At 47.3% G+C, this 26,619-nt stretch overlaps 11 protein-coding genes across 11 annotated transcripts; 6 read left to right on the plus strand and 5 right to left on the minus strand.

Moving 5' to 3' along the window:
* Positions 1-2,873: 2,873 nt before the first annotated feature.
* Positions 2,874-4,684, plus strand: N7529_003832 (uncharacterized protein; the record flags this gene model as incomplete). Its single annotated transcript, XM_057239359.1, has 2 exons — positions 2,874-4,026; positions 4,059-4,684. The coding sequence occupies 2 exons, from the start codon at positions 2,874-2,876 to the stop codon at positions 4,682-4,684; spliced, it is 1,779 nt and encodes a 592-aa protein (XP_057098654.1).
* Positions 4,685-5,822: 1,138 nt separating this feature from the next.
* On the plus strand, positions 5,823-6,176 carry N7529_003833 (uncharacterized protein; the record flags this gene model as incomplete). Its single annotated transcript, XM_057239360.1, has 2 exons — positions 5,823-5,977; positions 6,074-6,176. 2 exons carry the CDS (start codon positions 5,823-5,825, stop codon positions 6,174-6,176), a joined length of 258 nt encoding a protein of 85 aa, XP_057098655.1.
* Positions 6,177-6,496: 320 nt separating this feature from the next.
* On the plus strand, positions 6,497-11,382 carry N7529_003834 (uncharacterized protein; the record flags this gene model as incomplete). The annotated part of the gene is made up of 9 exons (XM_057239361.1): positions 6,497-6,895; positions 6,969-7,101; positions 7,155-7,655; positions 7,708-7,884; positions 7,999-8,259; positions 8,319-9,593; positions 9,648-9,824; positions 10,311-11,083; positions 11,143-11,382. 9 exons carry the CDS (start codon positions 6,497-6,499, stop codon positions 11,380-11,382), a joined length of 3,936 nt encoding a protein of 1,311 aa, XP_057098656.1.
* Positions 11,383-11,784: 402 nt separating this feature from the next.
* On the plus strand, positions 11,785-12,367 carry N7529_003835 (uncharacterized protein; the record flags this gene model as incomplete). The annotated part of the gene is made up of 2 exons (XM_057239362.1): positions 11,785-12,090; positions 12,140-12,367. The coding sequence occupies 2 exons, from the start codon at positions 11,785-11,787 to the stop codon at positions 12,365-12,367; spliced, it is 534 nt and encodes a 177-aa protein (XP_057098657.1).
* Positions 12,368-12,501: 134 nt separating this feature from the next.
* On the minus strand, positions 12,502-13,245 carry mog1 (Ran GTPase-binding protein MOG1; the record flags this gene model as incomplete). Its single annotated transcript, XM_057239363.1, has 2 exons — positions 12,502-13,057; positions 13,169-13,245. 2 exons carry the CDS (start codon positions 13,243-13,245, stop codon positions 12,502-12,504), a joined length of 633 nt encoding a protein of 210 aa, XP_057098658.1.
* A 504-nt stretch (positions 13,246-13,749) lies between these two features.
* On the minus strand, positions 13,750-15,498 carry N7529_003837 (NYN domain-containing protein; the record flags this gene model as incomplete). Its single annotated transcript, XM_057239364.1, has 2 exons — positions 13,750-14,373; positions 14,425-15,498. The coding sequence occupies 2 exons, from the start codon at positions 15,496-15,498 to the stop codon at positions 13,750-13,752; spliced, it is 1,698 nt and encodes a 565-aa protein (XP_057098659.1).
* An 817-nt stretch (positions 15,499-16,315) lies between these two features.
* N7529_003838 (heat shock 9/12 family protein) lies at positions 16,316-16,705 on the plus strand (the record flags this gene model as incomplete). Its single annotated transcript, XM_057239365.1, has 3 exons — positions 16,316-16,349; positions 16,416-16,608; positions 16,663-16,705. The coding sequence occupies 3 exons, from the start codon at positions 16,316-16,318 to the stop codon at positions 16,703-16,705; spliced, it is 270 nt and encodes an 89-aa protein (XP_057098660.1).
* A 194-nt stretch (positions 16,706-16,899) lies between these two features.
* On the minus strand, positions 16,900-17,787 carry N7529_003839 (uncharacterized protein; the record flags this gene model as incomplete). Its single annotated transcript, XM_057239366.1, has 1 exon — positions 16,900-17,787. The coding sequence occupies one exon, from the start codon at positions 17,785-17,787 to the stop codon at positions 16,900-16,902; it is 888 nt and encodes a 295-aa protein (XP_057098661.1).
* Positions 17,788-17,957: 170 nt separating this feature from the next.
* cog6 (Golgi transport complex subunit COG6) lies at positions 17,958-20,294 on the plus strand (the record flags this gene model as incomplete). Its single annotated transcript, XM_057239367.1, has 2 exons — positions 17,958-18,248; positions 18,312-20,294. The coding sequence occupies 2 exons, from the start codon at positions 17,958-17,960 to the stop codon at positions 20,292-20,294; spliced, it is 2,274 nt and encodes a 757-aa protein (XP_057098662.1).
* Positions 20,295-20,857: 563 nt separating this feature from the next.
* On the minus strand, positions 20,858-23,415 carry N7529_003841 (uncharacterized protein; the record flags this gene model as incomplete). Its single annotated transcript, XM_057239368.1, has 3 exons — positions 20,858-21,078; positions 21,131-23,273; positions 23,326-23,415. The coding sequence occupies 3 exons, from the start codon at positions 23,413-23,415 to the stop codon at positions 20,858-20,860; spliced, it is 2,454 nt and encodes an 817-aa protein (XP_057098663.1).
* Positions 23,416-24,189: 774 nt separating this feature from the next.
* Positions 24,190-25,626, minus strand: mrsA (putative mitochondrial carrier protein; the record flags this gene model as incomplete). Its single annotated transcript, XM_057239369.1, has 7 exons — positions 24,190-24,238; positions 24,308-24,752; positions 24,805-24,954; positions 25,008-25,140; positions 25,212-25,247; positions 25,301-25,370; positions 25,595-25,626. The coding sequence occupies 7 exons, from the start codon at positions 25,624-25,626 to the stop codon at positions 24,190-24,192; spliced, it is 915 nt and encodes a 304-aa protein (XP_057098664.1).
* Between the last annotated feature and the right edge of the window lie 993 nt (positions 25,627-26,619).

The following is a 26,619-nucleotide window of genomic DNA, read 5'->3' on the forward strand; positions in this document are numbered from 1 at the left end:
TCCCCTCTCGCCACTGATCTACGTCCCTCTGATCATCATATGTGCCAAAGCCGATCGCGAGAGCGAAGCTTCGATTTCAATGTAGTCATCAGGAGCAGCGACTCTGTGTCCCCCTCCACCTTTCTAGTGATTGCGAGTCAGTAAAAGTCTTTGCTTTTGACGTGGATGTACATGCGCCGTAATCATGTTCGATGATACTTCTAGTGTATGATAAATAGTGCCCAGGGGTAATAACTAAAGTGCATCTTTAGTTAGATAATGCGTAATCTAAGGTCATGTTGTAAAATGACATTTTACACATAGTAAAACAAGACTGATTACACTTTAGCCACGTTGTACTTTTGGTTCACCGCATCTTTTCATCGTGGATAATGTGCAGTTCTTGGTCCGTGAACAATACATAAGGCTTTAGAAAGCTTCAAGGATTCATGTTGGCCTAACAGCGGTCTGATGAGCCCTAAATATTTCATGGTTACATCACAAAACCCTGGGAAGTGTTCATGTAGAGCCTGACTGCTTTATCAATAAGAGTTATTTATATATATCCAAGACATCACTAGGGAGTAACTACCGATGGCACCCTACATAGAATTTATATTAAACAAGAGTATTGTGTGCAACTTTAGAGCTTTAGAACAAATTTGACAAGTGATCACACCTGCATGTATGTAGACATTGTATATCCCATCTATCCTTCGGTGTCTGTAAAAATGTGTCTAGATACATCAAACTATCTGTTATCATCTAATTCATACGTACAGATTGCATGCAGCTGCTTTGTACGAGCACCAAAAACTCCTGCCCTGCACCCGATAGGTATTTCCTGTAACTGACTCGATTAAAGTGACATTATCTCTCATCTTTCTTCCCAAGTATTCTCGAACGGAATGGTTTATCCTTCCCCTCGGGAATCAAAGTGAAGAAAATTTTTCCTATGGGTCAATGAAGCCAGGACTTCAGACCTATAAAAAAAAATGACGCTCAGTTTTGCTGCAGACATCCAAACAAGCCTTACTAAACAATTTTAAAAACATAATGTTGATTTGATATCAAAAAAAAGTAACTTAAGATAGATGCAGATCGCCTGGCTACAGGCGTTTTTATTAAGAAACAGGGTCCAATATCATTTGGGAGGCAAGGGGATGTCGATCATCACCACCACCGCGCAAGAATGAGCCTAACCAATGCCCGTTCACCAACCCGGCCTGAGGGAATAATTCCACAATCTGCACAATATGAGATAACTCCCCGGTCCGGGATCGGCATGCTTCGTGGTTCATCCATTCCTAGTGGCTAACTCGCCAGGTACATACATACACGACATTCGGCAAGGAGGTCCGCCTTCTCCATGGGGGTAGTTGTTTCCGAGATCTCTATGGTCCACTCTGTACATTTCATACGTTATCCTCACCTTAGACATAATTTTGGTTTCTGTGTCTTGGATCTTGATAATGAAATGATGCTGGGAAGCTAGCTAAGTTTGTGTGTGTTTTTTCCCAAAAGGGTTGCCTCCTCTCGGGGGAAAATACTATGTCTATATTGTGAGTTACTTAGGTAGCCCTGAAAAAAAAAAAGTCTGTGATATCTTTAACTCAATATTCATTCAGTGCAGATTAATGCTGAGCTTGAGGGCACGGTTTTATATGCAATTGTACTTGCCAAGTCCAGTATCAATTACCAAGCGTCCTATGTAGAGGTACTACTGCAAGTTACTGCAGGCTTAAGCATTAATAGTTACTGGTGTCTGAAGTCTGGAAACAGCTCATATTAGAGGTCTTCAGTGCACCAATCTAAGTGGATATTTAGCTAGTAAATAAAAAGACCAAAGAACTTTAAACATGGTCCCGATGAAAGACTGATAAACAGATATCTAGGAAACCTTGGAGAACGCACCTGATACGGACATGTCGCCAGAATTTCTAGATGATATATTCTACTACATAGCCTTATGTATTAATACTGATATTTTGAAGTGCAGTGGGGTGTGAAGAGTGAAGACTTTTTTTTGAAGCACCGTATGATAAAACTTTTGTTCAACATATTCAGTACAAACGTGTCTGTTCCCCCCAAATCACTGTCCTTCCAGATCTGTGTAAGGTTCTGCGGCTATCTTTCTGCTGGTCGATGACTGTATGTAGAGGAGGAATTTCTGTGTATGTAAATTTTTGAGTACCTAGGTATGCGACATTCAAAGGTGTAGAACTTCATGGTTTTCACTGTAAGTATACTCCATAACTTCTCTATATTTCGATAAACTACCTAGGTAGTTTGTTGCATAATGTCATCGAAATGGGATAGCGACGGATATATATACATATGACTAACAAATCTATAAAAAGGTTTCCCTTCAATATAAAGACATTGGGACATCTCTATACAGTCATAGCATCTCATAATAGATACCACGCTTGAAATTATTAAATTAGCAGCCACTTGAGGTCAAAGTTATTACTTATGGCACCTATTCAGAACTGTTTTAGCATGATGGCAATGACTACAATGCCTTAAAACAGATACAAAGAGTTTAGTTTAGTTCTTTTTGCAATTATATCAAAAGACAAATAAGATGGAAATCTCAATTGACCAGAATACAAATAAATTCTGAGCTCGAAAGACTCAGTTCATGCATAGCACATGTGAGCTGCTGAGGCGGTCACCGGATTAGCTTAACGTTGCCATGCCAACGTGCATCCGTTGACAGCTCAACAATAGGGAAAATCACCGGCAAGAACTTTGAAGGAACACACGAACATCTATATTGATCAACACATGGTGCTTTCCCCAAGCCTGGAAGCCCCAGCATTGCCCTACATAGACAAGCTGCGATTGTCTCAAACATACGGTTCCTCGAAAGCTGGGATAACGCATAAACCATGGCCAGACTCAATACAGCCAACCCTTTGGTAAACAGCACCCCCCAGAGGGGAAGAGGGGTGCTGAAAAGTACACCACGTACCTCCCAAACATTGGATGGTAGTATACCCTCCAAAGAGCCATGTTCTTATCTCAAGAAGTCCCCGATCAAGCACACCGTCACAACCTCAGCACAAAACCAACCCCGACGACAGATGGCGAGATCTAGTACCTTGTTCGATATATTGCCAGACAGCGAGTCGACATCAGAAAGCGAAATTGGCCATCGCAAGCCCACCGGAAAGCAGGCACGGACACGGACACTAGGACTCGCGCGTGTGAATTCTTTATTACTGCCGACAAAGCAGAGACCAAGGCCTGCTTTCAGGGAAAATGCAGACTATGACAAGGAAAATGATGTACCAGAACATACCACAGATGGCTTTCGCACACCGGATTCAATACCGTCCAGACAAACACCACCCAGAGAGAACACCCCCAGAAGAAGCAGAACTGGAGATAGTGCCACAAGACACCCCACAGCCGACGACCGAGAAGAAGAGATTGAGGATCAAGGGCTTGACGATAGCTTTGATTCAATTGACGATTTCATTGTCAGTGACAATGAAGAGCTCAGCTCTCACGAGGCATCTGATCATGAGACGCCAAACACCGAGGACGAGCCCACCCCAGCCGCCTCTCCTATAAGATCACCCAGAAAGAGACTTTTGCGCGGAAGGAAGCCAGCCGCTGAGACGGAGCCGAGAGTTTTGGCACATGAGAAGCCATCAATGGAGACGACTGATTCAGAGTTGGAGCTCGACAATACCACTTGTAAACCGACGAGGACTACCCCCGATTGTGAGGACTGCGCACCAAGTCCTATATTTGGCCTCCACCCCGAGCCTTTGGTATACGAAGCAGATAATACCAAGCACCGAGACGACTCAACACGTGCGCCTAAGTCTCGACTTCACAACTCCAACGACCTCATCAAACACCTGGAGAACCTTGAATTAAGTTCGGAATCAGAGGATGAACCTCCACCAACACTCAAGCCAGGCCACAAAGACTCGCCACCGCTCACACCATCAACGACGCGGATCAAAGACACTCCCCCCACAACTATAAGAGCCCAAAAGAAAGCCGAGGCGGCGCGGAAGCGCGAGATTCGTGCCCAAGTGGCCGAGTTCAACGAAAAAAAGTCGGCTTCGCAGAAGAATTCCTTCAGCACCTGGACAATGCTTTCGACGGCCGTATTACCAACATGACCAAAGACACTGGTGGCATCAAACTTATCTGGACCAAAAACTTCAGGAATACCGCTGGTCGGGCAACTGTCCGTTCAGAACGAGTCTTCACTGGGAAAGGCGGCGTGGAAGATCCAGGACGGCGGCGCTACGATGCCACCATTGAGCTTTCCGAGAAAGTCTTGGACACAGAGGACAAGATCCTCTGTACCCTGACACATGAGTACTGCCACTTGCTCGACATCCTGATTACAGAGAACAGGGGCAAGGGCGCGGCGCAACACGGTGCTAGTTTCAAGCAATGGGGTGCTCGTTGCACTCGAGCATTGGATGGCCACCCTATCTATGGTGGCCGCGTGGAAGTTACGACCAAACATACTTACGAGATCAATCACAAGTACCTTTGGGCCTGTGTGGTACTGGGGTGCCCCTTCGAGGTGGGTCGACACTCAAAGAGTGTTGATCCGGTCCGTCATCGATGTGGCCGCTGCAGAGGCTATCTCAAACAGATTAAGCCGGTGCCTCGCGCTGCACCAAAGAAGAAATACGAGAAGGTGGTAATCAATTTGGAAGATGATTGAGAAGACCTCTCCACTTGTTTTCATGTGTATAGTTTCTGGTTCACTAGGAGCCTCATGAATGTAATCTTCTTTAATGCACAAACAAGTGCTCAAGTCCGTTGATTTGATTTGTTGTCGTATCGAGAGGACATGGTGGTAGCCATTTCGCCTAGTCACTATTGAAATCGTGTTGCTGCGAGACAGCATGAATATGGGTTGACTTGAACTAAACTTATATGAAGGCCGTGCAATTTTCGTGTCCATACATACCATGCCATGCTGATACCTAGGTACACCACAAGCATGCCGCGCGGCACAAGAAACTTTCAGACAGCTCCAATTTCTGTATACGTCGAAAATTTCTTAAATTCAAGTACAGTCAGCGATTGCCGTGTCCACGGGCGAGATTCAATATAGTAAGCAGGCATGCGAACAATCATCGAACAATCATAACACTAGACTTAGATACGAGAAAACCAATGAGATACGTGAAAGAAATCATATTGGAGTGGTTTGCGCACTAGGCCATTTGGAGTACATATTCTTCACACCAAGGATGTCAAGAAAGACATGAGAAACCAACCGATTGAACATTTTGACATGGAGTGTGGAGATATGATCAAAACTAGGCATTACTTTGCTCTAAACAACTAGATGACATCAACTAACACCAATAACAAGATGCTTTGCGCAGAACTCTTGAATATTGAAGTGCGACGGTGTGTTGCATACCGTATTGATACCGGGATAAGCCTCGTACAAGCCTAGCGATCATCCACTGCCAGCCAATCTAGAAGGTGTAGCATGTTGGGTTAGAACTAAGAAGGTGCCATGTCCGATACATTCTCGATGCTATTCACAAGTCGAGAGCACAATCTTCATATTTGACCATTCTTATGTATGATTCCGCGTTTTAGGTTTAAACGTATAACCGAATGTCAGCCCTTGCGTCCCGCCAATGCAAAACGTTTGCGGGTTTACGAGTCCATTGGAGCCAGGTGTTTTCTGCTTGACTCCGTATATGCCCGCATTTGTCATTGGTTCGGGAATTATTCCTTCTTCTACGAGTGTCATTTCTCCCACACAATGCCCGCAAAAAGCGTATCGTTTTTGTTTGCTAGTGATCAACACTGCCTTCCGAGACAACATCCGCTACGAAATGTCAAACTTCAAAGATAAGACTGATGATTATCCGACACTCAGTCGCCCGTTCGAATGGATGAAATCAGAGTACGATGTTGTGATTGTAGGATCTGGTTATGGAGCTGGTGTGGCAGCTAGTCGAATGGCCCGGACAGGGAAGAGTGTCGCAGTGTTAGAACTTGGCTGGGAGAGAAGATGTACAGATGAATCCATTCCGTCTAATATCCAGAATCTACCTTATTATCATAAGGCTAACATTCTATATAGCTGGGTCATTTCCGTGTACTTTCCGACAATGTATGGGAGACATGAGCATCTCAGGAAGCTCTACGAAGAACGGTCTCATCTCGAAGTTGCTGTCAAAGAGTGACCCAACTCGACTTTTCCAGCTTGTTTTGGGTGATGGACAACATGCGTTTTCTGCTCATGGTATGTAAACCAAACTGATACCAGTCGTTATGATCAAAAGCCCAAAGCCAGCATTTTTTGATCATATCACAGGACTAGGAGGAACCTCATTGATCAACGCTGGGGTTTTCTTGAGAGCCGATACAAGAACACTACAAATGAGTGTGTGGCCATCAGAAATAAAAGATAACCCGTCAATACTCGATACATGTGAGTCCTTTTCCTGCACATACACAAAGGAAATCGTGGCTAAAAAAGGAAGATTACTCACGCGCGGAGACAATGCTGCAACCTTCCATATATCCCGAGGATTATCCATCATTGAGCAAACTCGAGCATCTCCGAGAGGAGTCAAAATGGCTAGGACAGGCAGAAAACTTTCGTCGAGCACCACTTACCACATTTTTCCACCGCGGCCGCAACAATGTAGGTGTACCAATGCAGGAAAATAGCGGAACAGGCCACGAGTGCACTGGACTTAACGATGGCTCGAAAAACTCCGTGGCGACAACTTACCTTGCAGATGCCTGGAATTGGGGAGCTGAGATATTCTGCGGATGTGAGGTCCAATTTGTAGAGAAGGGAAGTGAAGAAGGCTATATCATTCACTTCTCCTGGCACGGAGATGGAAGGTCTGTTTTTGCTGATCATTTCAAGCAGCAGCTCTTTTGGGTCAAAGCCGTAGGTAGCTGTCATGGCCGAGTCCTTGCACGATATACAAATGTTAGCTGACTGTCGATTCTTTCCGACGCAGAGTGAATTCTGTTTCCTCGGTGCAGGTGCTTTAGGTACAACCGGGATATTGCTTCGTTCAAAGAAGCGCGGTTTGCAAATGTCTCCGCTTGTTGGACGAAATCTATCTGGAAATGGAGATCTGTTGGTTTTCGGTACGTTCACAATTTTCTTTTGCAGCCATGCAAATCTGATACATCTATACAAGGATACAATGGCAGCATCAACATTAACGGCATCGCCCGTCAATCGTCACATCTCTCGAGTCCACCTGGACCAACAGTCACTGCCGTGATAGACAATCGCGAAGTTAATTCCCTAACCAGTCCCCTATCTGGATATGTTATCCAAGATGGTTGCATTCCGGAGACGTTCAATCCAGTCATTCATCTTATGCTCGCCTTACAAACTATAAAGGACCAGGCACTGGATCTCCTTTGGGACACTCGGAAGGGGAAGGAGAAATTTATTGCCTCGCTCAAATCTCTTCTACTGGGGCCCTATGCACATGGTGGATCTCTTCAACGAACTTCAACACATCTTGTGATGTCCCATGATAGTAATGAAATCACATTGACTATGAAGCATAATCAGTTATGCTTGTCAGGGCCAAAAGAAGGTCGATCTGAGCATTTCAAGAGAATGAAGAGTATTTTCACTGGACTATTTGCTCGCACAGGAGCAGACATGGGATTTTCATACTTTTATGGTGAGACTGTCCGATAACACGTACGTATTCAGGAAGAAGCTAATACATACAGTAGGGAGTCATCAGGAGGAAGTTACAGTGCATCTACTGGGAGGTGCTAACATGAGCAGCGATGGTACAGGACAAGGTGGTGTCACAAATCAAATTGGAGAAGTGTTTACAGGCCATGGTAGTGAGATATATGAGGGTCTCATATGCTCCGATGCGTCCGTTGTTCCAACAAGCCTAGGTAAGTTGGATAGCAAGCTTTTGCAAATGCCGAGGCTGAATATGACAAGGTGTAAATCCGCTAGCGACGATCGCTGCTCTCTCTGAGCGATCGGTAAGCTTGATCACAAAAAAGCTGGCCTGTCGATTGATCTCGAAACATCAAACGATCCTTTAGACACAAACAGCGAGCCCAAAGTATCCCGAGACTGGCAGAACCGTCAAAGCAAAAACGAAGGAACCTCAACTTCTATAGGCTGGCAGTTTACGGAGGTCTTGCATGGATATGTTTACATAGGACCGGATGTCGAGAATTTCGAGCTTTCTGAGAGCATGGGAAAGGGGTCATCCTGTGCTATGCAGATGTTTCTCACGATAGAAATATGCGCACAAGCAGGTAAGGGTTTGATATACAAATCTCTGGTACTACAATCCTCACACTGTTGAAATCGCCAGGATCAAAATACCAAGGAATATGCATGGGAACAGTTTCCTGCTATGCGTTGTCTAAATCTACACTCAAGGTTGCGGATGGAACGCTGGAATTTTTTACCCCAGTACCAGAGAATGCAGAGACATTGGCCATGTCTTACCATCTGAACCTCCTCTCAGTGGAGGGCACGATATACCACCTGGAAGGGCGCAAATTTCTCAACTCAGAGATGGCATTCTCAGTTAGAAAGACATGGGAAGCGACAACGACAGTGAATGTCAATATCACCCGACCAGATGGATCAAATCTTGGAACAGGAGCAGTTCATATTTCGCCTCTTGATTTTCAGCGGCAAATCAAAACTTTCCGGACCACAAAGCCCTTCAAAGCTGGACTTCTACTTGCGTTGGTGGCCTTTTTGTTCTCCTTTCTGCGGCACATTAGTCTCTTCTTCTTCCGCCGCTTCGGACCCGTGCGATATCCAACGATCTCGCCTCAAAGCAACATCGACTCCAAAAAAACCGCATCTGCCTCGTGTACGATTAAAGCTTCTGATGGCGCGTACGTACAACTTGATATATATGAGCCAGTCCCTGTCTCTGGGGCTGAAGAAATAGACGGCCACATGACCCTTCCCCCAATCCTGCTTTTACCCGGAGTCACTGGAATCGGCGCGACGCATAATGTTTTCGCATTGCCTTTTTTGCGCTGCAATATGATTGAATACTTTACCAAGCGTGGCCATCGTTGCTATGCACTGACTCCTCGCTGGGGTTGTGATCTCACTGAGGCTCAACGATCTACTGTCTTTGACTGTCGTCTGGATGTGGCTGCTGCAATTGGAACAATCCGAGACAGAGAGCCACAGAAACCATATGTGGTAGCACATTGTCAAGGCTCAGTGGCTCTCTGTATGGGAATTCTCGACGGTACTATTGACAGCAGCCAGATTCTTGGTGTCACTGCCAACTCTGTCTTCATGAACCAGGTTTTCGGGTACTGGAACTCACTCAAAGGGAGTACCACGTTGCTAATCCAGCTTTATGAAATTCTGGCTGGTGATTACTTCCCGATTGCCAGCAGTATCGGCAGTGTCCTGATTCAACGACTAATTGATATTCTCCTTCGCTTTTATCCTGTCGGACACCCGCGAGATATCTGCACCTCTACAGCATGTCGCAGAACTTCTTTTGCGTTTGGTCTACTCTGGAATCATGAGAATTTAGATCTGAATCTTCACGAGAATGTTCACCAATTCTTTGCAGGAACTCATACCAAGCTTATGAAGCATGTCGTGGGTATGGGAACTAGAGGGGCTTGCTTGAACAACGATTCACACTCTCTTCTCACAGAGGAGCGTCTACAACGGCTAGAAGGTCTGCCAATTCTTTTCATCTCGGGCACGGACAACCAAGTCTTTGATCCTGAGTCCACATTGAAGGACTATGAGCTTTTACGGCGACGCTTTGGTGAGAAATTCTATCGCAGATTTTTGGCTGAAGGGTATGGGCATCTTGATCCTATTGTGGGTAAAGATGCTGCCAAGGATATATATTGGAGAATTTTTACACATTTGCAACGGTGTAGGGAAGAAGGGATGAAAGTGATCAGCTTACAACAGTAACTCACTAACCAAAACACTCACTAAATCAACAATCGATCGATTGAAGAAAAGTGGATATTCAAAATTAGACTACATATGAGATTGGCCAGTGATATCCACTCAATTAACCGCGTGAAGATTACCGCCAATCACTTGCAGTCGCTTGGATAACTTCACCCTTACCTTCATTTCTGTCTTTTCTTTGGGAGGCGAAAAAATGATGAAAAAAGACCCACTCCCAAGAGCCAAACGGAAGTCTTGAATCGATTTGCAGAGAATGTTGTGCGAAATGAACATAAAAAAATAAATTGAATCATTTGAAAATAGAGAAAAACCCACCTTGCAACACCCCAATGCACCATGTCCCAAGTTGTATATATCACCACCCAACCATTGGACCGGGTCCGTGTAGAAGGGATATCCCAAACGCAGCCCGACTGGATCCACCCGCATCTAATCCAAAGTACCGACTCGATCAAAGGCCGACAATTTCGAACCTCCAGTCCCATCCCCAAAGGCACCTGTCTCCTTGTGGATCGCCCTTATGCAATTATTCCCGTCGTTGACGAACCAGACAGCGACAATCTGATCTGCAACAATCCCGCTTGTAATCTTTCGGCTTCTCGCCATCCAGATCGGAACTCATGTCCGAAGGCCTGTCTGCCAGATGTCATATGGTGCAGCAGTACATGCCAAAGCGCCGACAAAGTCCGGCACGACTTCGAATGCACCTGGCTCAAACGGTATGCCGGACCGATTCGGTCCAAATGGACTGAATACGACTTCGGCATGCTGTGGGTGATTGTTCGCCTGCTTGCCATGCGACATAGCCAATTATATGGTTCGGGTGGTTCTGGCACTGACTTGTCCCAGCGATCAAAAGATGACTGCTGGCAAGGCATTGACTCGCTCTGTGGATCGTCCGATACATGGTCCCATGACAAAGTCCGGTCGTGGTCCACCCTCGTGAAGAAGTATTTACAGAGCGGTCCTGTCTTGCCCCATGGAATGAAAGCAGATCGTGTTCTGCATCTCATATGCCAAGAGGAAGCAAACTCCTTTGGCCTCTACCCGCGTGAAACGGGCCATTTCCCTATCCCAAGTTCTCCAATTGACCGCGGGGAACAATTCGCCGCAGCAGTTTATCCTACCGCAGCAATCGCCAATCATTCATGTTTGCCGAACGTAAGTGAATCTTGCCCCTGACATGCTAGTAGAACAATGTTAAACCACCTTTACGATAGATCATTCATAAAGCCGACGAGAAGGGCCGCATGGTCTTCACCGCGGCTCGCGATATCTTCGCCGGCGAGGAATGCTGTATTTCGTACTTCGACTTGACACAATATACAGATCTCGACTCCCGCCGCGAGCATCTCCGAAAATCGTTCCGTTTTGTGTGTCAGTGTGAACGATGTGTTTCAGAAGAGCCCGTGGAAGAGCCGACTGAATGGGCTGCCATGCCGATGATGGAAATATTTTGAAAATAATCTGTCTTTCTATAGTTACCCCCGCATAGCGTTATACCATGGTCATTTATTTTTGGACTTTCACAAATTCCGTTTACTTCAGTTTCCCTTAATGCCTCGAATGTTTTGTTAAAAAGGGGTTGTCGTTTTCAACAAAGAGTTAGGGCCAAAGGCTTTTGTTTCTCCATACGCGTCCCCTTGTCTACCCGGACGCTTGCCTCCTATTGTTTGTTGTCTTGAGTATAATGAAAGTCTTAAGCCTTTGAGAAGCCTACAGGCTTACAAGATCTATTATTAGTATAAACTGGCTTTGCCAGAGATGGAAATCTACGCTTACGATATGATATATAGAAAGTGAGCCCCCAGAGACAGCGGCCAATGCAGGTATAGCATCTGATTCTCAACACAATCGACAAAATGTCAAGCAGTACAGCCCCGAAAGTTGAGTTGGACCGGGAAGCAACCACAAACAACCTATCTTTCCAACCCCAGACTAGCACAGCACGAGCATTTGTCCCAGAAGTTTCAATTGCAGTTACAGACCAAATCCCAGAGGAAGTTTGCAACATTCAGTCTCAGCAAGACACTAGAAAAGATAGGACTGTGAAATGGAATGAGAGGGTCAAGAGACTAAGAAGCAAGCTTTATCAGACGAAGGATCTACTTAAAGAGTCACACGAGCGACTTGATATTTTACAGCAGTTCTGTGATAATTGTGAGCAGGTAGATTTGGTTCAGGAAGTTGCCAGAACAGAGCAAATGTCAATGATAGGAAGAGATGAGAATGGGAAGGAGGAGGACGACGAGGAAGAGGAAGAAGAAGAAGAAGAAGAAGAAGAAGAAGAAGAAGAAGAAGAAGAAGAAGAAGAAGAAGAAGAAGAAGAAGAAGAAGAAGAAGAAGAAGAAGAAGAAGAAGAAGAAGAAGAAGAAGAAGAAGAAGAAGAAGAAGAAGAAGAAGAAGAAGAAGAAGAAGAAGAAGAAGCGAAATGTTGAGAAATGAGGGGGGTGTATATAGGTGGCTATATCCCCAAATGCATCTTGCCAAATAAGAATTCAATTGATCTCCATAACTTCATGTTCATTTTCATGTCCAGTTCGTATTCTGAATGCACTTCCCCTGTTATCAATTAGATCTTAAACAAAAAGTCCCCAATCACAAATCTCCAATTTCGCAATCAATGCGTCAATAGTATTCTTCGCAAGAGTCTCCTCCGCCGCCAAGCCCATCGAATCCCCATTCTTAATAAACTCCTCATGAGGCGCATTGAAGAAAACCAACAGATCCGTTTCCTGATCCGCAAGACGCACAAGAAGATAATGGCACGTCACCTTCGACGGCGCACCAGCCCCAGAGTTTTTCTGCGGTGTCGTGAACAAAACAGCACCGCGATAAGCCTTGATCGGTGCAGCGTCAGGTGAAGCAAAAGAGAGCTGGACCTGCTGCGGAGGGGTGATCACATTCATGGTGTCACCCTCGTCGCAAAGGTCGTGCAGGTGGTAAATGGCAGCGGCATGGTCGATTTGCAAGGAAGTTGCACTTCCAATGGGTGCTGCTGGTTGGCGGTTGAAGGTGGCCACTCTGCTTAGTGCTTCTTCCTCTGACACGCGCTGATTGATCTCGGTGATTAGACTAGACAGCGTGGTTGGGGAGAGGAAGAGCTCTTGGTGGTCGGGCACTTCGCGGAGGGTGCTGTGATTTTGTTAGCTTGTGGCTCTAAGGGGACTTGTTCAAATAGATGATTTAGAAAAGAATAAAAAAAGAGTTGTCGACTTTGGGCAAGGGGGGGGGGGTTATACTGACCTGGAATCAATCCAGCCCTGCGGTACAACACCTCGCATGGCCCCGCCATAGAAATCTTGGTTGGTGAATTGCGACATGATTGAGTGATACAATGTTGGTTGTAGAAATGTCTGTGGTTTCTCTCTTTCTCTTGCAAGGATTTTTTTGCGGATTGTCTAAGGCGAAGTCCGGGTTGTTCTTGAATGCCAAGCACTGGGGTTTTTCCCGAAATTCGTTTGGATCAACGACTCGACGACAGAGAAGAGAGCAACAATATTTGGAACACAAATTCGCGGCCAACAATATATAGATCTAGATCTCGATCATCAATTTAAATTAGGCAGACGAGGGAAGTGTGCACGAGGCAGCAATATGGGTGGTTGTCTTCCGCCCAATGACGTCCATTTGGCGGGGGTTGATTCGAAGCCTACAATTATATACGAATTAAGGACTCGTCCGTATACATGACTTTAAACGGGAGTCAGTGTTAACTGAAATAGAGTATCATCGCTTCATTCAAATTCAATTACATAAGTACTTGGTAACATATGTGAATCCCATCCGGCAGTAAACAACGGCTGTCATTATTGAGATCTTTCAGATCATTCAAAAAGCTCTTCGATGTATGGATCCAGCTGTACAAGTCGAAACTGATCTCCCCACTGCTTCCGAAATTCCTTCTTCCGATAGGCATAGCTCGTGCCCTGCGCGAAACTCACAAGCTCAACAATCCAGCCGTGCTGCAGCGCGCGCTCAACCATCCTCATAAATCCTTCAGAGAACTCGGCAACTGCTGCATCGCCCGTAGCCAATACAATTGTGGCTGGTCGCTTGAAATCAAGCAGAGTTTCCATGATCTTCAGGTGCAGAATTTCGTCCACACCCTGCTCAACCCATCGCTCTCCAGAAGCGGTGGCCGTTTCAGGTCCACCGGGCGAGCCCTGGGAGCCGCAGACTAGGGACTTCCGACGTTTGTTATTGCGACGAGGTGTGCTTGCGTACTTGGTTTTTTGTACACGCTCTAGTATGTTGGTTTCGTAGCCGAGCTTTTCAGCTTCGTCAATGGAGGGGAGGTGATCCGAACCCGCCAAGACTCTCTTGGCGGCTTGGCGGCCTCGTTCCATGATCAGGGCAAGGTTGGAGAAGGACATGGGGACGCGACGGATTCGAGTTGATTGAGGAATGTTTCGTGAGGATTTAACTGAGTCGTGAAATCCTACCATGATCTGACAGTCAAGTTAGCTTGGCAAGAGAGTAGATGGGAGATTGAATCATACGTTGGACATGTCAACAAATATATGGATAGGACGTGACTCAATTCTCTCATTGGGATTCTGTAGTAGAGATTGTCCCATATGGGGGAGGATCTTGGCACAATCAGGAAAATCATTTCGAAGTCTGATCATCAAAGTGATTCTTCGTTCTGTCGACGACTTGTACAGGGTGGACCGAACACGAACATCATTTCTGATAGTGTCTGCATCTAAAGCCCACTGTTGGTCGTCATATGAAGAAGGAGGAGTATCATAACGGTCATTTGTAGCTTCGGACCAGCCGACTTGGGAAGGAACAAAGGCAAAGGCCCTAGGTCTTTGGGGTGTCGAATGGTCGAAGACAAGGCTGGAGTCTGATTCAACTCCGGCGCTGTCCTCAGAAGAAGAGATTGTTTGCCTGAGATTATCGGTCCGGTGAGCTTTCTCCCGAACCCGATGTTTCAGCTTCACTTTGGGCGTGTCATTTGAACTGCCAATTCCGGTGATGTGTCTTGTTGGAGTTCGTGGGTTATCAAATTTCACATTGACAGGGTTTCCAGAACGTGGGTCGTCTGTTACTTTCTTCAATATGGAAAGTGGTTGAGTAGAAGTAACGGAAAGAAGCGCATGGCCTGTGACGGTGGCCTGGGAAGATTGTAGATCTTTGATGCGACTGCTATCGGAAGGAGCGAGGGTGTGTCCTGCGGCGACAGAAGTATCGGATAAGATGCGGTCAGTGGGACGTTGGAGGATACTCAAAACCGACAATAAATCGGGCTGTGGTTTAGCTTCCTGCGGCTTGGACTCTCTGGTAGCCGAAACGGATGTGAGGCTGACGGAAGCAGGACGTTGATTCAAAAGTTCCCATAAAGAACCGAAGTCTCCGAGCTTGGTGTGACTACGCCGAGAGGTCAAAGGTCTAGCTTTGCCACTATGTTTATCGTCACCATCAGCCCTGACATGTATTTCTTGAACCGAGGGGTCGGAAGCTTGGTGGTGGCGAATGGGATTCGAGGTGCCCCCCTCGGTGGGCGACCGGAGTAGGTCATGCACCTGAGGAAAATCCCAGCTTGAAGGCTCAGAGTCCGAATCAATCATTGACGACAAAATCAATTGGATGCAACAATGAATGTAACAAGCGCGAAATGGATCTGTAAGTTATTTATTGGTGTAAAATAAAGATGAGATGAAAGATCGCGAAGCAGTGATTCAAAAAACGTTATTGATTGATGGCCAAAACAAAACAGAGAAATTTTCATAGAGAAAAACAGATTCCATCGACATGGTGTGAGTCAAAGATGGCAATAAAGTCCAGTCTGTACAAACCAGCCTTGATCGAAGCTGGCTGTCTGTGGCCGACCGCCGCAAGGCGGTTGCGGTGAGGATAAAGTTTCACCCGATATGGAACAAATATAGTCCGATATCCAGGGGTCCGGGACCTGGGCCCCAGCGGTGACAAAATTAGTCAGCACAAATAACGGAATCAATTTGTCCGGAGCCCCGGAGCGGATAAAGGGTGCGTCATCCTCAATCACGTGATTGATACGTCAATTGCGCCTGGTCAGCCACATCTTCACGATGACGTCTTTACTGCCCGACGGAGCGCCACAGTCACATGTACTTGTCATCTCCCAGCCGAGTCTGGGAACCACTCTGGTTGGTTGAACCATGATCTAACAGGTCCTAGCCCAAATACATAGATATGAAGATATTGACAATATACGGGGTCCATCACGATATATGTAGCGAGCAGCAAACGACGTCATTTGTACTTAGGTACTTTGTATAGGCTTATGGACACAAACAAATCTATATAAACTCCCCTCTTCAGCTTCTTTTCTTTCTTCTTAATCAATCACCCTCCAAAGCAAACAGTCCTACCATTCTTTCAACAAACTTCAAACTCTTATTCATCATGTCTGACGCTGGTCGCAAGGATTTCTCTACCAGTAGGTGACACTGTCAACCCCTATCTATCAAGGTGTGAAGACATCGTTGCTGACGAGTTTGTTCAGAGGCCAAGGAGGAGCTCACCCCTGATTCTACCAAGTCCACTCAGGACAAGATTTATGAGGCTACCACCGACACCACCGATCGCATTGCCCGCGGCTTGCAGACCGACGAGAGCAAGGGTGCTGGTCAGGAAGCCTTCGACAAGGCCCAGCGCGCCAGTGACAATCATGTTCACGATGGTGCCACCGGTTCCATGTAAGTTTGCGCCAATCTTGCTGTTCAGTCGCCATGGTCTAACAGTAATCCCAGCGGTGACAAGGTCAAGAATGCTCTTGGCCTCGGTAGCCACTAAGATTGCCTCCATTGAGCCGAGTGGCCATTATCAAGGTCATTCCATGATGTGGGGATCGCCCTGCTTTCACGACTCTTTATGAGTTCATGATACCATCTGAATTTTCATAGCGACAGAACATAGTTTAAGACTATCAAATTTTCAAGTGACAAAAGCCTTCATTCCAAGTGTAGATCAAGCATAGTCATGTTAAGTTAGCAGTCTTGTCGCCTTTCGACTAGACTATCAACCATTGAGTCTCGTTGTTGCGTAAGTTGATCAAGTTCACTTTCTAGTTCTTTGTACTTTGCCCGCGCCCCTGAGGCATCACTGGGAAAGTTTTGGAATGCCCTCAAGCGGCCTTGAAGCGACTTCACTGTCTCTCGCATTTTGATGACATTCTCCTCTTCTGCCACCAGCTCTTCGATGGTTGGTCCCTGAGGTTGTACTCTTTCCAGCGAGGTGATGCGGTCCTGATACTCCGCGACTTTAATTGCCAGCGTTTTTGTGCCGCGTGCCCACTCTGAGGCCAATCTTTGTGTATCTGAGGGTATCTCATATGCCACGTCTGACTTCAGTCCCTGGAGTTCTATTTGTAGTCGGGCTGACTCTTGCTGGAGGTATCGATGCAATGTCTCAACCTTTGCAATTTGTTCCTGGGCTTCAAACTCCTCCACAGTGAGCTCCACAATTGACTGGCCCAGATCCCCGGGATTCGGATTCAACGTATTCCCAAGAGCTGCTGCAGAGTCGGCGAGATCTTCTAGATCCCGCTGTCCCTTATCATCAAGGGACATCTCGACTTCATCAAGAAGTTGATTTTTTTGTTGCTCATGTGGATCTTTGCGCTCGAATTCCTCCCGTGTTTTGTATGCCTGAATTGCTTCCTCGCGGGCTCGCTGTTGAAGGGTAGCCTCATCATCGGCAGTATCATTGGCTGCAGCTAGGGTCAGGAGGACACGGAGGGTATCTTCGTTGCGCTCAAACTTTGGAACAGGTTTGGGCGCGTATTTTCGATTGAGCCAGGAGTTCACGTAAGCCCAATCTTTGGTCTGAATGGCAGCCTGCCGGGCTTTAGCTGGAGAAATGAGTGGACTATCCATAGAGTCAATCTTGGAACAGTCAATTGGGGCAATTCCAAATTTGGGGTTAAATTAGAAAGGAGAACCAAACGGGGTAATGTGTTGATAACAGATACGAAGGCGGTCGATACGCCAAGTGTGAGCTTGTCCTCTACTCCTCCCCCACCGAACTCCGCCTGGTCGCTACAATAATGACCAGCTACTTTCCACCAAGTGGCAGCGCCAGCAATGGCGCTAATACGCCGTCAGCGTCATCGCCATTGTCTCCGCCCACACAGAGAACTACTGCCCTCACCAATAGGTTGACAACGGTTCTGTCGGCCTCATACGCGGACTCGGACATTAGGGATTCCCTTGAGACCTTGAGCCTACGGGGAATCCACAACTCCGCAGAAACACGGCGTCAGCTAAGACTCGATGTACAGAAGGAAGTTGTTGACTGTAATGCGGAAATTGTCAAGGATTTTGGGAAAGTCGCGGAGGTAAGGCTGCCTTCTCCTTTTGCGTTTTGCACCGGGAAGACTAATGTTACTCTGCAATGACAGCAATTACAACGAATTGGAACAGTAATATCAACACTGAACCAGACATGCGATGACATGCGCAAACGAATCAACCTGGCGAAGCAGGATACCACTCCTATGCTCGAGGAGGCTGCCGCCCTGATGGCGCAGAAGAAAGAGACCGAAACGAAACAACAGCTTTTGCAAGCCTTTTCCAAGCATTTCCTGATCCCCGAGGAAGATATCTTGGTCTTGACCTCGGCCGAGGAGCCTGTCGACGAGCGGTTCTTTGATGTCTTGGCCCGTGTCAAGCAAGTACACCACGACTGCGAAGTTCTTCTCGGCGGTGAGAACCAGCGATTGGGACTGGAGGTAATGGAATTGAGCGCTCGCAATCTCAATTCTGCATACCAAAAACTCTATAGATGGATACAGAAAGAATTCAGGTCTTTGAATCTTGAGGACCCTCGGATCAGCAGTTCGATCCGCCGCGCTCTGCGAGTGCTAGCAGAGCGCCCGAGTCTCTTCCACAGTTGCTTGGATTTCTTTGCGGAGGCACGGGATTATATTCTGTCTGATGCCTTCCACTATGCCTTAACTGACGCCATCTCCGGAACCAGTGGGCCGAATACCGGGGGTGATAGCACTGTCAAACCGATTGAGTTCTCAGCGCATGATCCACTCAGGTATATCGGTGACATGCTTGCTTGGGTACACTCTACAACAGTGTCGGAGCGAGAAGCCCTCGAATCATTGTTTGTTGATGATGGGGACGAACTCGCCCGAGGCATCCAGGCGGGTCTGAGTAGCGAGCCCTGGTCACGGATCGACGAGGACCAAGAAGTTACATTTGACGGTCAGAAGGCACTGAGTGACTTGGTAAACCGTGACCTCAATGGAGTATCTCGGTCTCTACGACAGAGGGTTGAGCTTGTAATACAGAGTCACGAGGATCCCGTTACTTGCTACAAAGTAGTGAACCTGCTGTCTTTCTACCGCACGACGTTCTCCAAATTACTGGGCACGCAGTCCAACCTCGTTGAATTGATCCAGAGCTTGGAAAAATTCACTCTTGGCCACTTTGAGACTTTGATGCGTGATCAAATTAGCGCATTGGCAGGTGACACTATCGCCCTGTCTCCACCAGACGATCTGTCGCCTCCACAATTCTTGTTGGATGCACTGGAAAGCCTCACTTTGCTTATGAAGACCTATGAGGCTTCTGTTGGACCAGAAGATCCTACTTTGGACTCGAACAATGAGAATCCATTCACTTCAGTCCTCCGGGCCGCCTTTGATCCATTCTTGACACTGGCCCGATCTTCATCGGACGAACTCAAGACCACCACGGCACAGTCCATCTACCGCACAAACATCCTTCTTGCAGCCCGCGAAGCCGTATCGCCCTTCCCTTTCGCCAGCTCCACGCATGTTCCTCCCCTATCTGCGGCCTTGTCAACTCTACGCAATGACCTCCTCGACACTCAACATGACTTCCTTCTTGAAGCCTCGGGGCTTCAGGACCTTCTAGATGCCCTAGAGCCCTTTTCCAAAACCGACAAGGATCCCGATGCTCCCGAGAACACAACCCAGAAATCAGAACAGCAGAAACCTCACCTGGCTGACCTAACTGACCTCCCTGCTTTCCAGCCAGAGTCCTTGATCACGTCCAGCCAGCAACTCGATGACTTCCTCCCATCTGCACTCATGGACGCAACCGATAATCTCAAGCGGGTACAAAGCGTTTCCCTTGTGCAGAGTGTCACCGAGGATGCCGTTGAGGCATTCTGCCGGGACTTTGAGTTTGTTGAGGGTATGATAATTGCCGCAGATGAAGCTAGAGGAACTGTCAATGTGGTTGTTGGCACTGGGGGCAGTGTCAGTGGCCAGAGTGGAAGATCAGAAGGCAACACTAAAACGAGTATGAAGGACGACGAAGAAGCTGAAGAAAGGGAGGAAGAGAAATGGAGCTTGAGGTCGCTGTTCCCTCGGACGACTGGAGAAATCCGGGTTTTGTTGAGCTGATGGGTGACTGGCCTGTATATCCACTGTCTGTATTTAATTCATATGTCTTCGAACAAAGCACACTCCGTCCTATAAACATCAAATAATATTGTAGCAAACTAGCCTGCTCCCAAATATCAGGTTTCAGTCAAGGCTTTGAAAGTAGGCGCTGCACAAATTAAGTCGAGCCATGACTTACGTCTTATTAGGGAAGAACGGTACATCCGATGGAGATGGCGGTTTAGAGTCCAAGTATCAGGTTGGGGAACAACCTAGATTCAAGAGAAGCAATGACTCTTAATTGGCTAGAGCTGTGTCTCGCCCGCAAAAATGGACGGCATGCCTTCCAGCATTGGCTGGGAACGAGACTTGGAGGATTACGAAAAGTTGTGTAGATACAAGAGGAAGTTAAGTAGTAAGCAAACTAAGAGTGAAAGAATATATCGCTATTGCATTCTTGCATTCCTATAGGCTTATCCAACATCTGAACTCCCCAGGAGAGAGAGAAAACAAGGAAGTATCCAAAAGGCATCGGACTGGAAAGCGGAGCCAATGGAGTCAAGTTGAATAAGGTCAGCTCGAATCTACCCACCTCTCTCGCCGAATTCTCTTGCCCAATCCTCATATTTCTTCAGCCCGTCGGGGGATACACTAGGCCGAATGGAATACAAACTTGCTTCGAAGTCCTGGAATTTAATGGCACGAATTTGATCCATGGGAGTGTGAAGAAGGGCCTCGCCCAAGTTGCGCAGGGGGCCCATGGCGGCGTCTTTGGCTAGGGCTGTTATATCTGAACCGGAGAAGCCTGGAATGATAAATTAGCAAGGAGTAAGATAGACAACGAATGGTTGACATACCTTCGGTTACATGTACCAGAACTTGGATATCAGCATCATTCAGCTCATGATGTTGATGACCTATGAGTTTGCGGAGTTGCTGCTCGCGGACATGTTGCTCCGGCAAGGGGATGTACTGGCGACGGACAAACCGGCGGCGGGCAGCTTCGTCAATATCCCAAGGCATATTGGTAGCAGCTAGAACCAACACACGACTGGCATCGCCTTCCTTTTTCTCGCGACTTGTTTGTTCGCGGCCAGCAGCTGCGCGCTGGAGGTCAGACCATTGGACCAAGAACTCGGTTTTTGAGCGACGGGAGGCCTCATGTTCCGAGCCAGAAGACCGAGCAGAGAGGAGAGAGTCGATCTCATCGACGAAAATGATAGACGGAGCGAGAGCTTTGGCAAGACCGAACAGGGCGCGCACGAGCTTCTCGCTTTCACCATGCCATTTTGATGTGAGGCTTGATGCTGAAACAGAGAAGAAGGTTGACTTTGACTCTGTCGCTACTGCTCGTGCCAGCATAGTTTTGCCTGTGCCTGGGGGACCGAACAGTAGCATTCCACGAGCTGGTTCACGTAAACCAGAGAAGAGATCGGGGCGAAGGAATGGGTAGACCACTGCTTCTTTCAGAGCCTTTTTGGCCCCTTCTAAGCCGGCGATATCATCCCAGTGCACTTCATCGCCGCGCACTACAATGTCATTCAGAATTTGCTTTGCTGACTGGAGGTCCACGCCCTTCGGCAACTTTTCCAAAATTTTGTTGATGTCCTGGTCGTCTTCATCCATTTCATCCTCTGCCCCGCTGGCCGAAGATTGCTGATCTGAGAATTCATGGTCGCTTGATGGTGGTGTCTCCCGCCGTATAAGGGGTGGAGGCTTTCGCCTTGTTGCATTATCACTGTTCCTTTGTGAGATAGCCAGTCGATCGACACTACGGTTGAAATCATCACCACTACCAGATGATGGAGAAACACGAGATGATTCGCCAATTCTAGGGATTCTGGGCGCAGACTTCGTTCGTGGTTTGTCATTTGAAGAACTTGCTTGCCGATCAAGTCGGGGAGTCGTCGTCCGTGAAGTCTGCTCAGATTTGGTACTCTGCATTGGATGGCTTGACGGTGGTTGAGAAGACCGTAAAGCAACAGGCTTTGGTTTGATGGATGGCTTGGGTGGTGTTGCAAAATCGGCCGGGTCTGGCATAGACATTGGGGATGGTGGCGGTAGTTTAGGGCTGTGAAGTGGAGGTTGAGGCTGGCGCGGCGATTGCTGTGTGGGCGGTTTGGGTGATGTCCTTTTTGGAGACGAACGAAGAGGCTCTCGCCAGTGGGCAGCAGGGATTCGGTCCGCAGTTAGGTCTCGGGAAGTGCGAGATTTTGTTGGCCGCGGTTCATCCCCAGAACTGGTTCTTGGTTCTGGATCTCGACGATGAATAGAGCCGTTGTTGGTACTTGCCCGGGAAGATGCTGCGGCTGCGTCACTCAGAGGCTTCTCACCCGATGCAGAGCGATATATGCTACCCCATGCTAGACCCGCTGCCGTAGAGGCGGCAGGCCGTGTCTCCTTTTTCTTTGATGGGATCTTCACCTTCTTGCCGTTCTTCTTACCATCGCTGCTGCGTAGTGTTGTCAGCATGGGCTTTCGTCGCTCGGGACTGGAGCCACGCGATTTGGTTTTGCCCGAAGAATTAGAGTTCACTCGTAGTGCAGGCGCACCAGCCGCAGACAAATTCGCAGGGCCGGCATCATCATACAGTGGCGGCGACTCGTAGCTTTGTTTTGTCGGCAGCGCAAATCGGCCGGGTATCGCAGCGGGTTTGGAAAGGTCGGTATAGCCGACGGCAGGGATTGTTCCATCTCCGATCCAGCCGGGAAGGTTGGACGAGGATGGCGGCGGTGCGCTGGTGACAGATTTCCCCTTCACGAGAGTAGCGCTCTCTTTACCGATGCCATTAGCCTCTGCGGATTCCTTTCTACTAGCTCGGAGGGCCCCCAATAGATCGACCCGTTCTCGGCATTGAACTTCTAGCGCCCGGATGGAGTCCTGCAGGGCTTTTTCGGTTTCGGATTTCGGAGTATAGTTCGATGGTACACGCCGAGCATTGTGATGGTAGATAGTGTCGAGAGCGGATCGCCAGGACCGCAATGCTTCTTCTTCGTTGTTCTGATGTAATGAGTCTTGGGAAACTGCTAGGGTTTCGCACTAGCGCACTTACCTGACCTTCAAAGTATACCGCGGTGGAACATGCCAGATAACACTCGTCGTAGGTCTTCTGCAGGGAAGACGCGGGCCGTGGGCGCATCATTGGGAATAAACAGGCCCGCCTGCATCCATTACACGAAGTCAGTTGGTGGAGTTGTTGGAAAGCGATGATCTCCCGCGAGTGAGGGGGAGGATTTTTCGCGTGACGTCGTCGGTTCGGTAGTTACTGCATGCGTCTTAGGAACAAACTACATTCCTGTATATATTCTACCAGTCTTATATTCCTTTTTCTCAGGAATTTCTCGGATTGAACACAATCATTTGAGCTCGGATATCATTTCTAAGACTTCTCACATCTATGGGTACATGCAAGATACTAAAAAACATAAGAAAAAGTTATATCGATGCCACAGAGAACCCAGCCCTCTCAAAGAAATCAAAAAAAGTCCGAGGTTCCATGTTCCAACGCCGGTCACAATATTGGACAGATCGAATGGAAGAGCATCAAAAATCCAAATAAAATAAATAAAAAGCACCAGGTTTGAGCTCCGAGTCGGCCAGAAACAACCGTCAATTCCGTTTTTCCAAGACTATACATTGCCAGAAACGCTTTTCACAAAAAGCCTTAAACATGCAAGAAGATCGAACTCGAGCTCTTCTGACCCGAGATGCGCCACGAGGTTTGCTGGGCTCCGCCCCAAACCAGAACAGATTGCAAAAGAATAGACCCATGTCGTCTCAAGATCTCAGAGAAAGATTATGTGGTGCCCACACAAATGTGGGATATCAAACAAGTGGAACAAAAAGGACCCATCGGGGAATGTTGAATGGGGTCCATGGCGAGCGGTTATGTGAGATAATAGGGTCAAGGATTCTTTTAGTCGTATGCTTGCTTGAAGTATGCCTTGGCCATTTCATAGGATGTCCTGCGAAGTATTAGTCATTATTCAACAAGTCTACTTCACAGACGGTCTCATGTTTCAAAGAGCACTTACCAGCAAATTGCGGTGCTAGGCATGGTTGAAATGATACGAGGGCGCATGCCGCGCAGGAAACCAGCCCAGCCAAACCGACGCTTGATGATAGCAGCGGCATCCCACAGACCCTTTGCAGACCGCACCTCTTGGCTATCTGCGAGTCCTCTGGTTTGGAGGAGCGTCTTCACAACGTCAAGCGGAGTTGTGATACCAGCTGCAAAGGCACCGGCCAGACCACCGGCTATGCAGTGGGTGAACGGATCGTAGTCTTGCTTAGGGTTCATCACCTTAGAGATCGACTCGTAGGCAACGAACTGAGTGGCCGTGAAGGGTACGGTCATGCAGAGTGTGGTAGGGTAGGAGACGTAGAAGGCCTGGAGACCTTCGGTGCGGTAAAGAGTCTTGGCGCATTGCGCTAGGGTCTTGTGGACGGAGCCGTGGACCTGCATACGTTGCTTCATGACTGGAGAATGGGTTAGCTGGGCCTAAAGAGGTATAAATTTCGCGTATCTTACCATCGAATGGGTTCATCAGCGCATCGCTGGCAATTGTAGCGGACGCTCCACTCATAGCTGCGGCCAAAGGGTGGTGTCCATCATCAACATTACCACCAGCCATTTCCTTCACGATCTCATATGTGCCGAAATACACCGCGTGTGCCGGACCTGCCTTACATCAATATTAAGTCTCGAGGCGGGACATGCTGGTAAATAAGTACCTGCGCCAACAACCACACTTGATACACCCTTCCATAGTGTCCGCCAGCCCTCGACCCGGTAGATTGTGGAGACCGCGTTGGTCAATCCCGTGTAGAGACCGCCAGATGAAGGGTTCAGAATTTGCATGCGAGTCTGATAATGCCCAATTTGTCAGCCATTAAATCCTGCCTGGGATTTTCATTCGTCTTCGACATTAAACGTACCTTAAGCAAATCCACGGGGTACATCACCGAGTGTTCCTTTTATCCGATCAGCTGAATTCTTCAATATCCCAAAAATCGCGCGGTCATACCGCTATCCCTGCGAAAGCACCGGCTAACATATTCCGGCCAAGTCCATAGTTGGAAGGAAGGGCTTCGTAACTAGAAAAAAAAAGGGCATCGCATTAGCGCAATCCACTAAGCTGGACTTCGGAGAGCGACAGCAAGACGAGCAAGAAGTGGGATGCCTAGAAAGGATAGCCTAACAGTATCTGCAGCATATCCTTTCGCCAAGGCGACATATATTTCTCTCCCTGTGCTCAACCCGACCATGCCGACGCCAATCGAATTTCCTGGAGAAAAAAAAATCCATCGGGGTCACATACTCGAATTCCTCGGGGGTATCGGAGGGCGCCATGGAGCTTCCGCTGGGTCAAGACACAGCAGCAGCAATTGAAAAAAATCCGGCGTGGGGAGAGGATGGAAAGTGGTTGGTGGCCGAGGTGTAGAAGGAATGGGAAACTTGTGAACGGAGATGAGGTAAACGCTAGGTTCTCCGTGGAGATCCCGAGCAAAACACGAGCAAACAATGTAAGGAAAAAAATAAGAATGTGAGAATTGAAGAATTAATTGATGAAAAGGTTTGCTCTTTTTTGTTGACCCCGGAATTTATTCTGAAGATCTGAAAGGAGAAAAAAAATTGTTTAGAAAAATGACACCAAAAGTAGGAAACGGCGCTAACAGCGAAACTCGCTGGATTCTATGAACTCCTTCGTGTCCAAGCTTCTTCTATTAGGATTACATTATTACCGGACATCGGAGTTGCCTATGGTTTGCCCATGCGTAATAAAAAATAATTTACTTTGGTCTTTTCATCTCATCCTTGCTTCAATATATCCCTTATCCTACTACGGTGTATTTCGTACTCAGAGCATGACTAGATGTACGATATACCCAAAATTCCTTATTCAGAATGAACGGCTAGACCTCGACAACCTAACAAATCACGGAGTAATTATGATACGAAACACTATTTACTATTGTACATTACTCCATAAAGAAAGAACTGCTAAAGAGCCAATCTAATCATCCGATGACGGACTTTTATGTAAAGTATTGTGCCGGTACCTCCGCGGTGCACTAATCATGGTACTGGTACATGGCCGGTACGTAAATTTTTATCTGATTGATAAAAAAATTAGCCCCTTACCCCTTGTTCACTTAAGTGGCGCTAGTGTGCTGCTTCCAGAAGGAGATATCGTACTTTCTAAAGTTGTTTCTACATATAATGGAAAATATAGCTACGTGATTGAATACCAAGACCCTTAAAGTACATGTCCATCACTGAATCTTATATGTCGCCTAGTAAAGTCGCTATTGACTTATCGCTTTCGCCTCGTTAACAAAAATG

This window comes from Penicillium soppii (assembly GCF_028829465.1).
Source record: "Penicillium soppii strain IBT 18220 chromosome Unknown utg000004l, whole genome shotgun sequence".
NCBI lineage: Eukaryota > Fungi > Ascomycota > Eurotiomycetes > Eurotiales > Aspergillaceae > Penicillium > Penicillium soppii.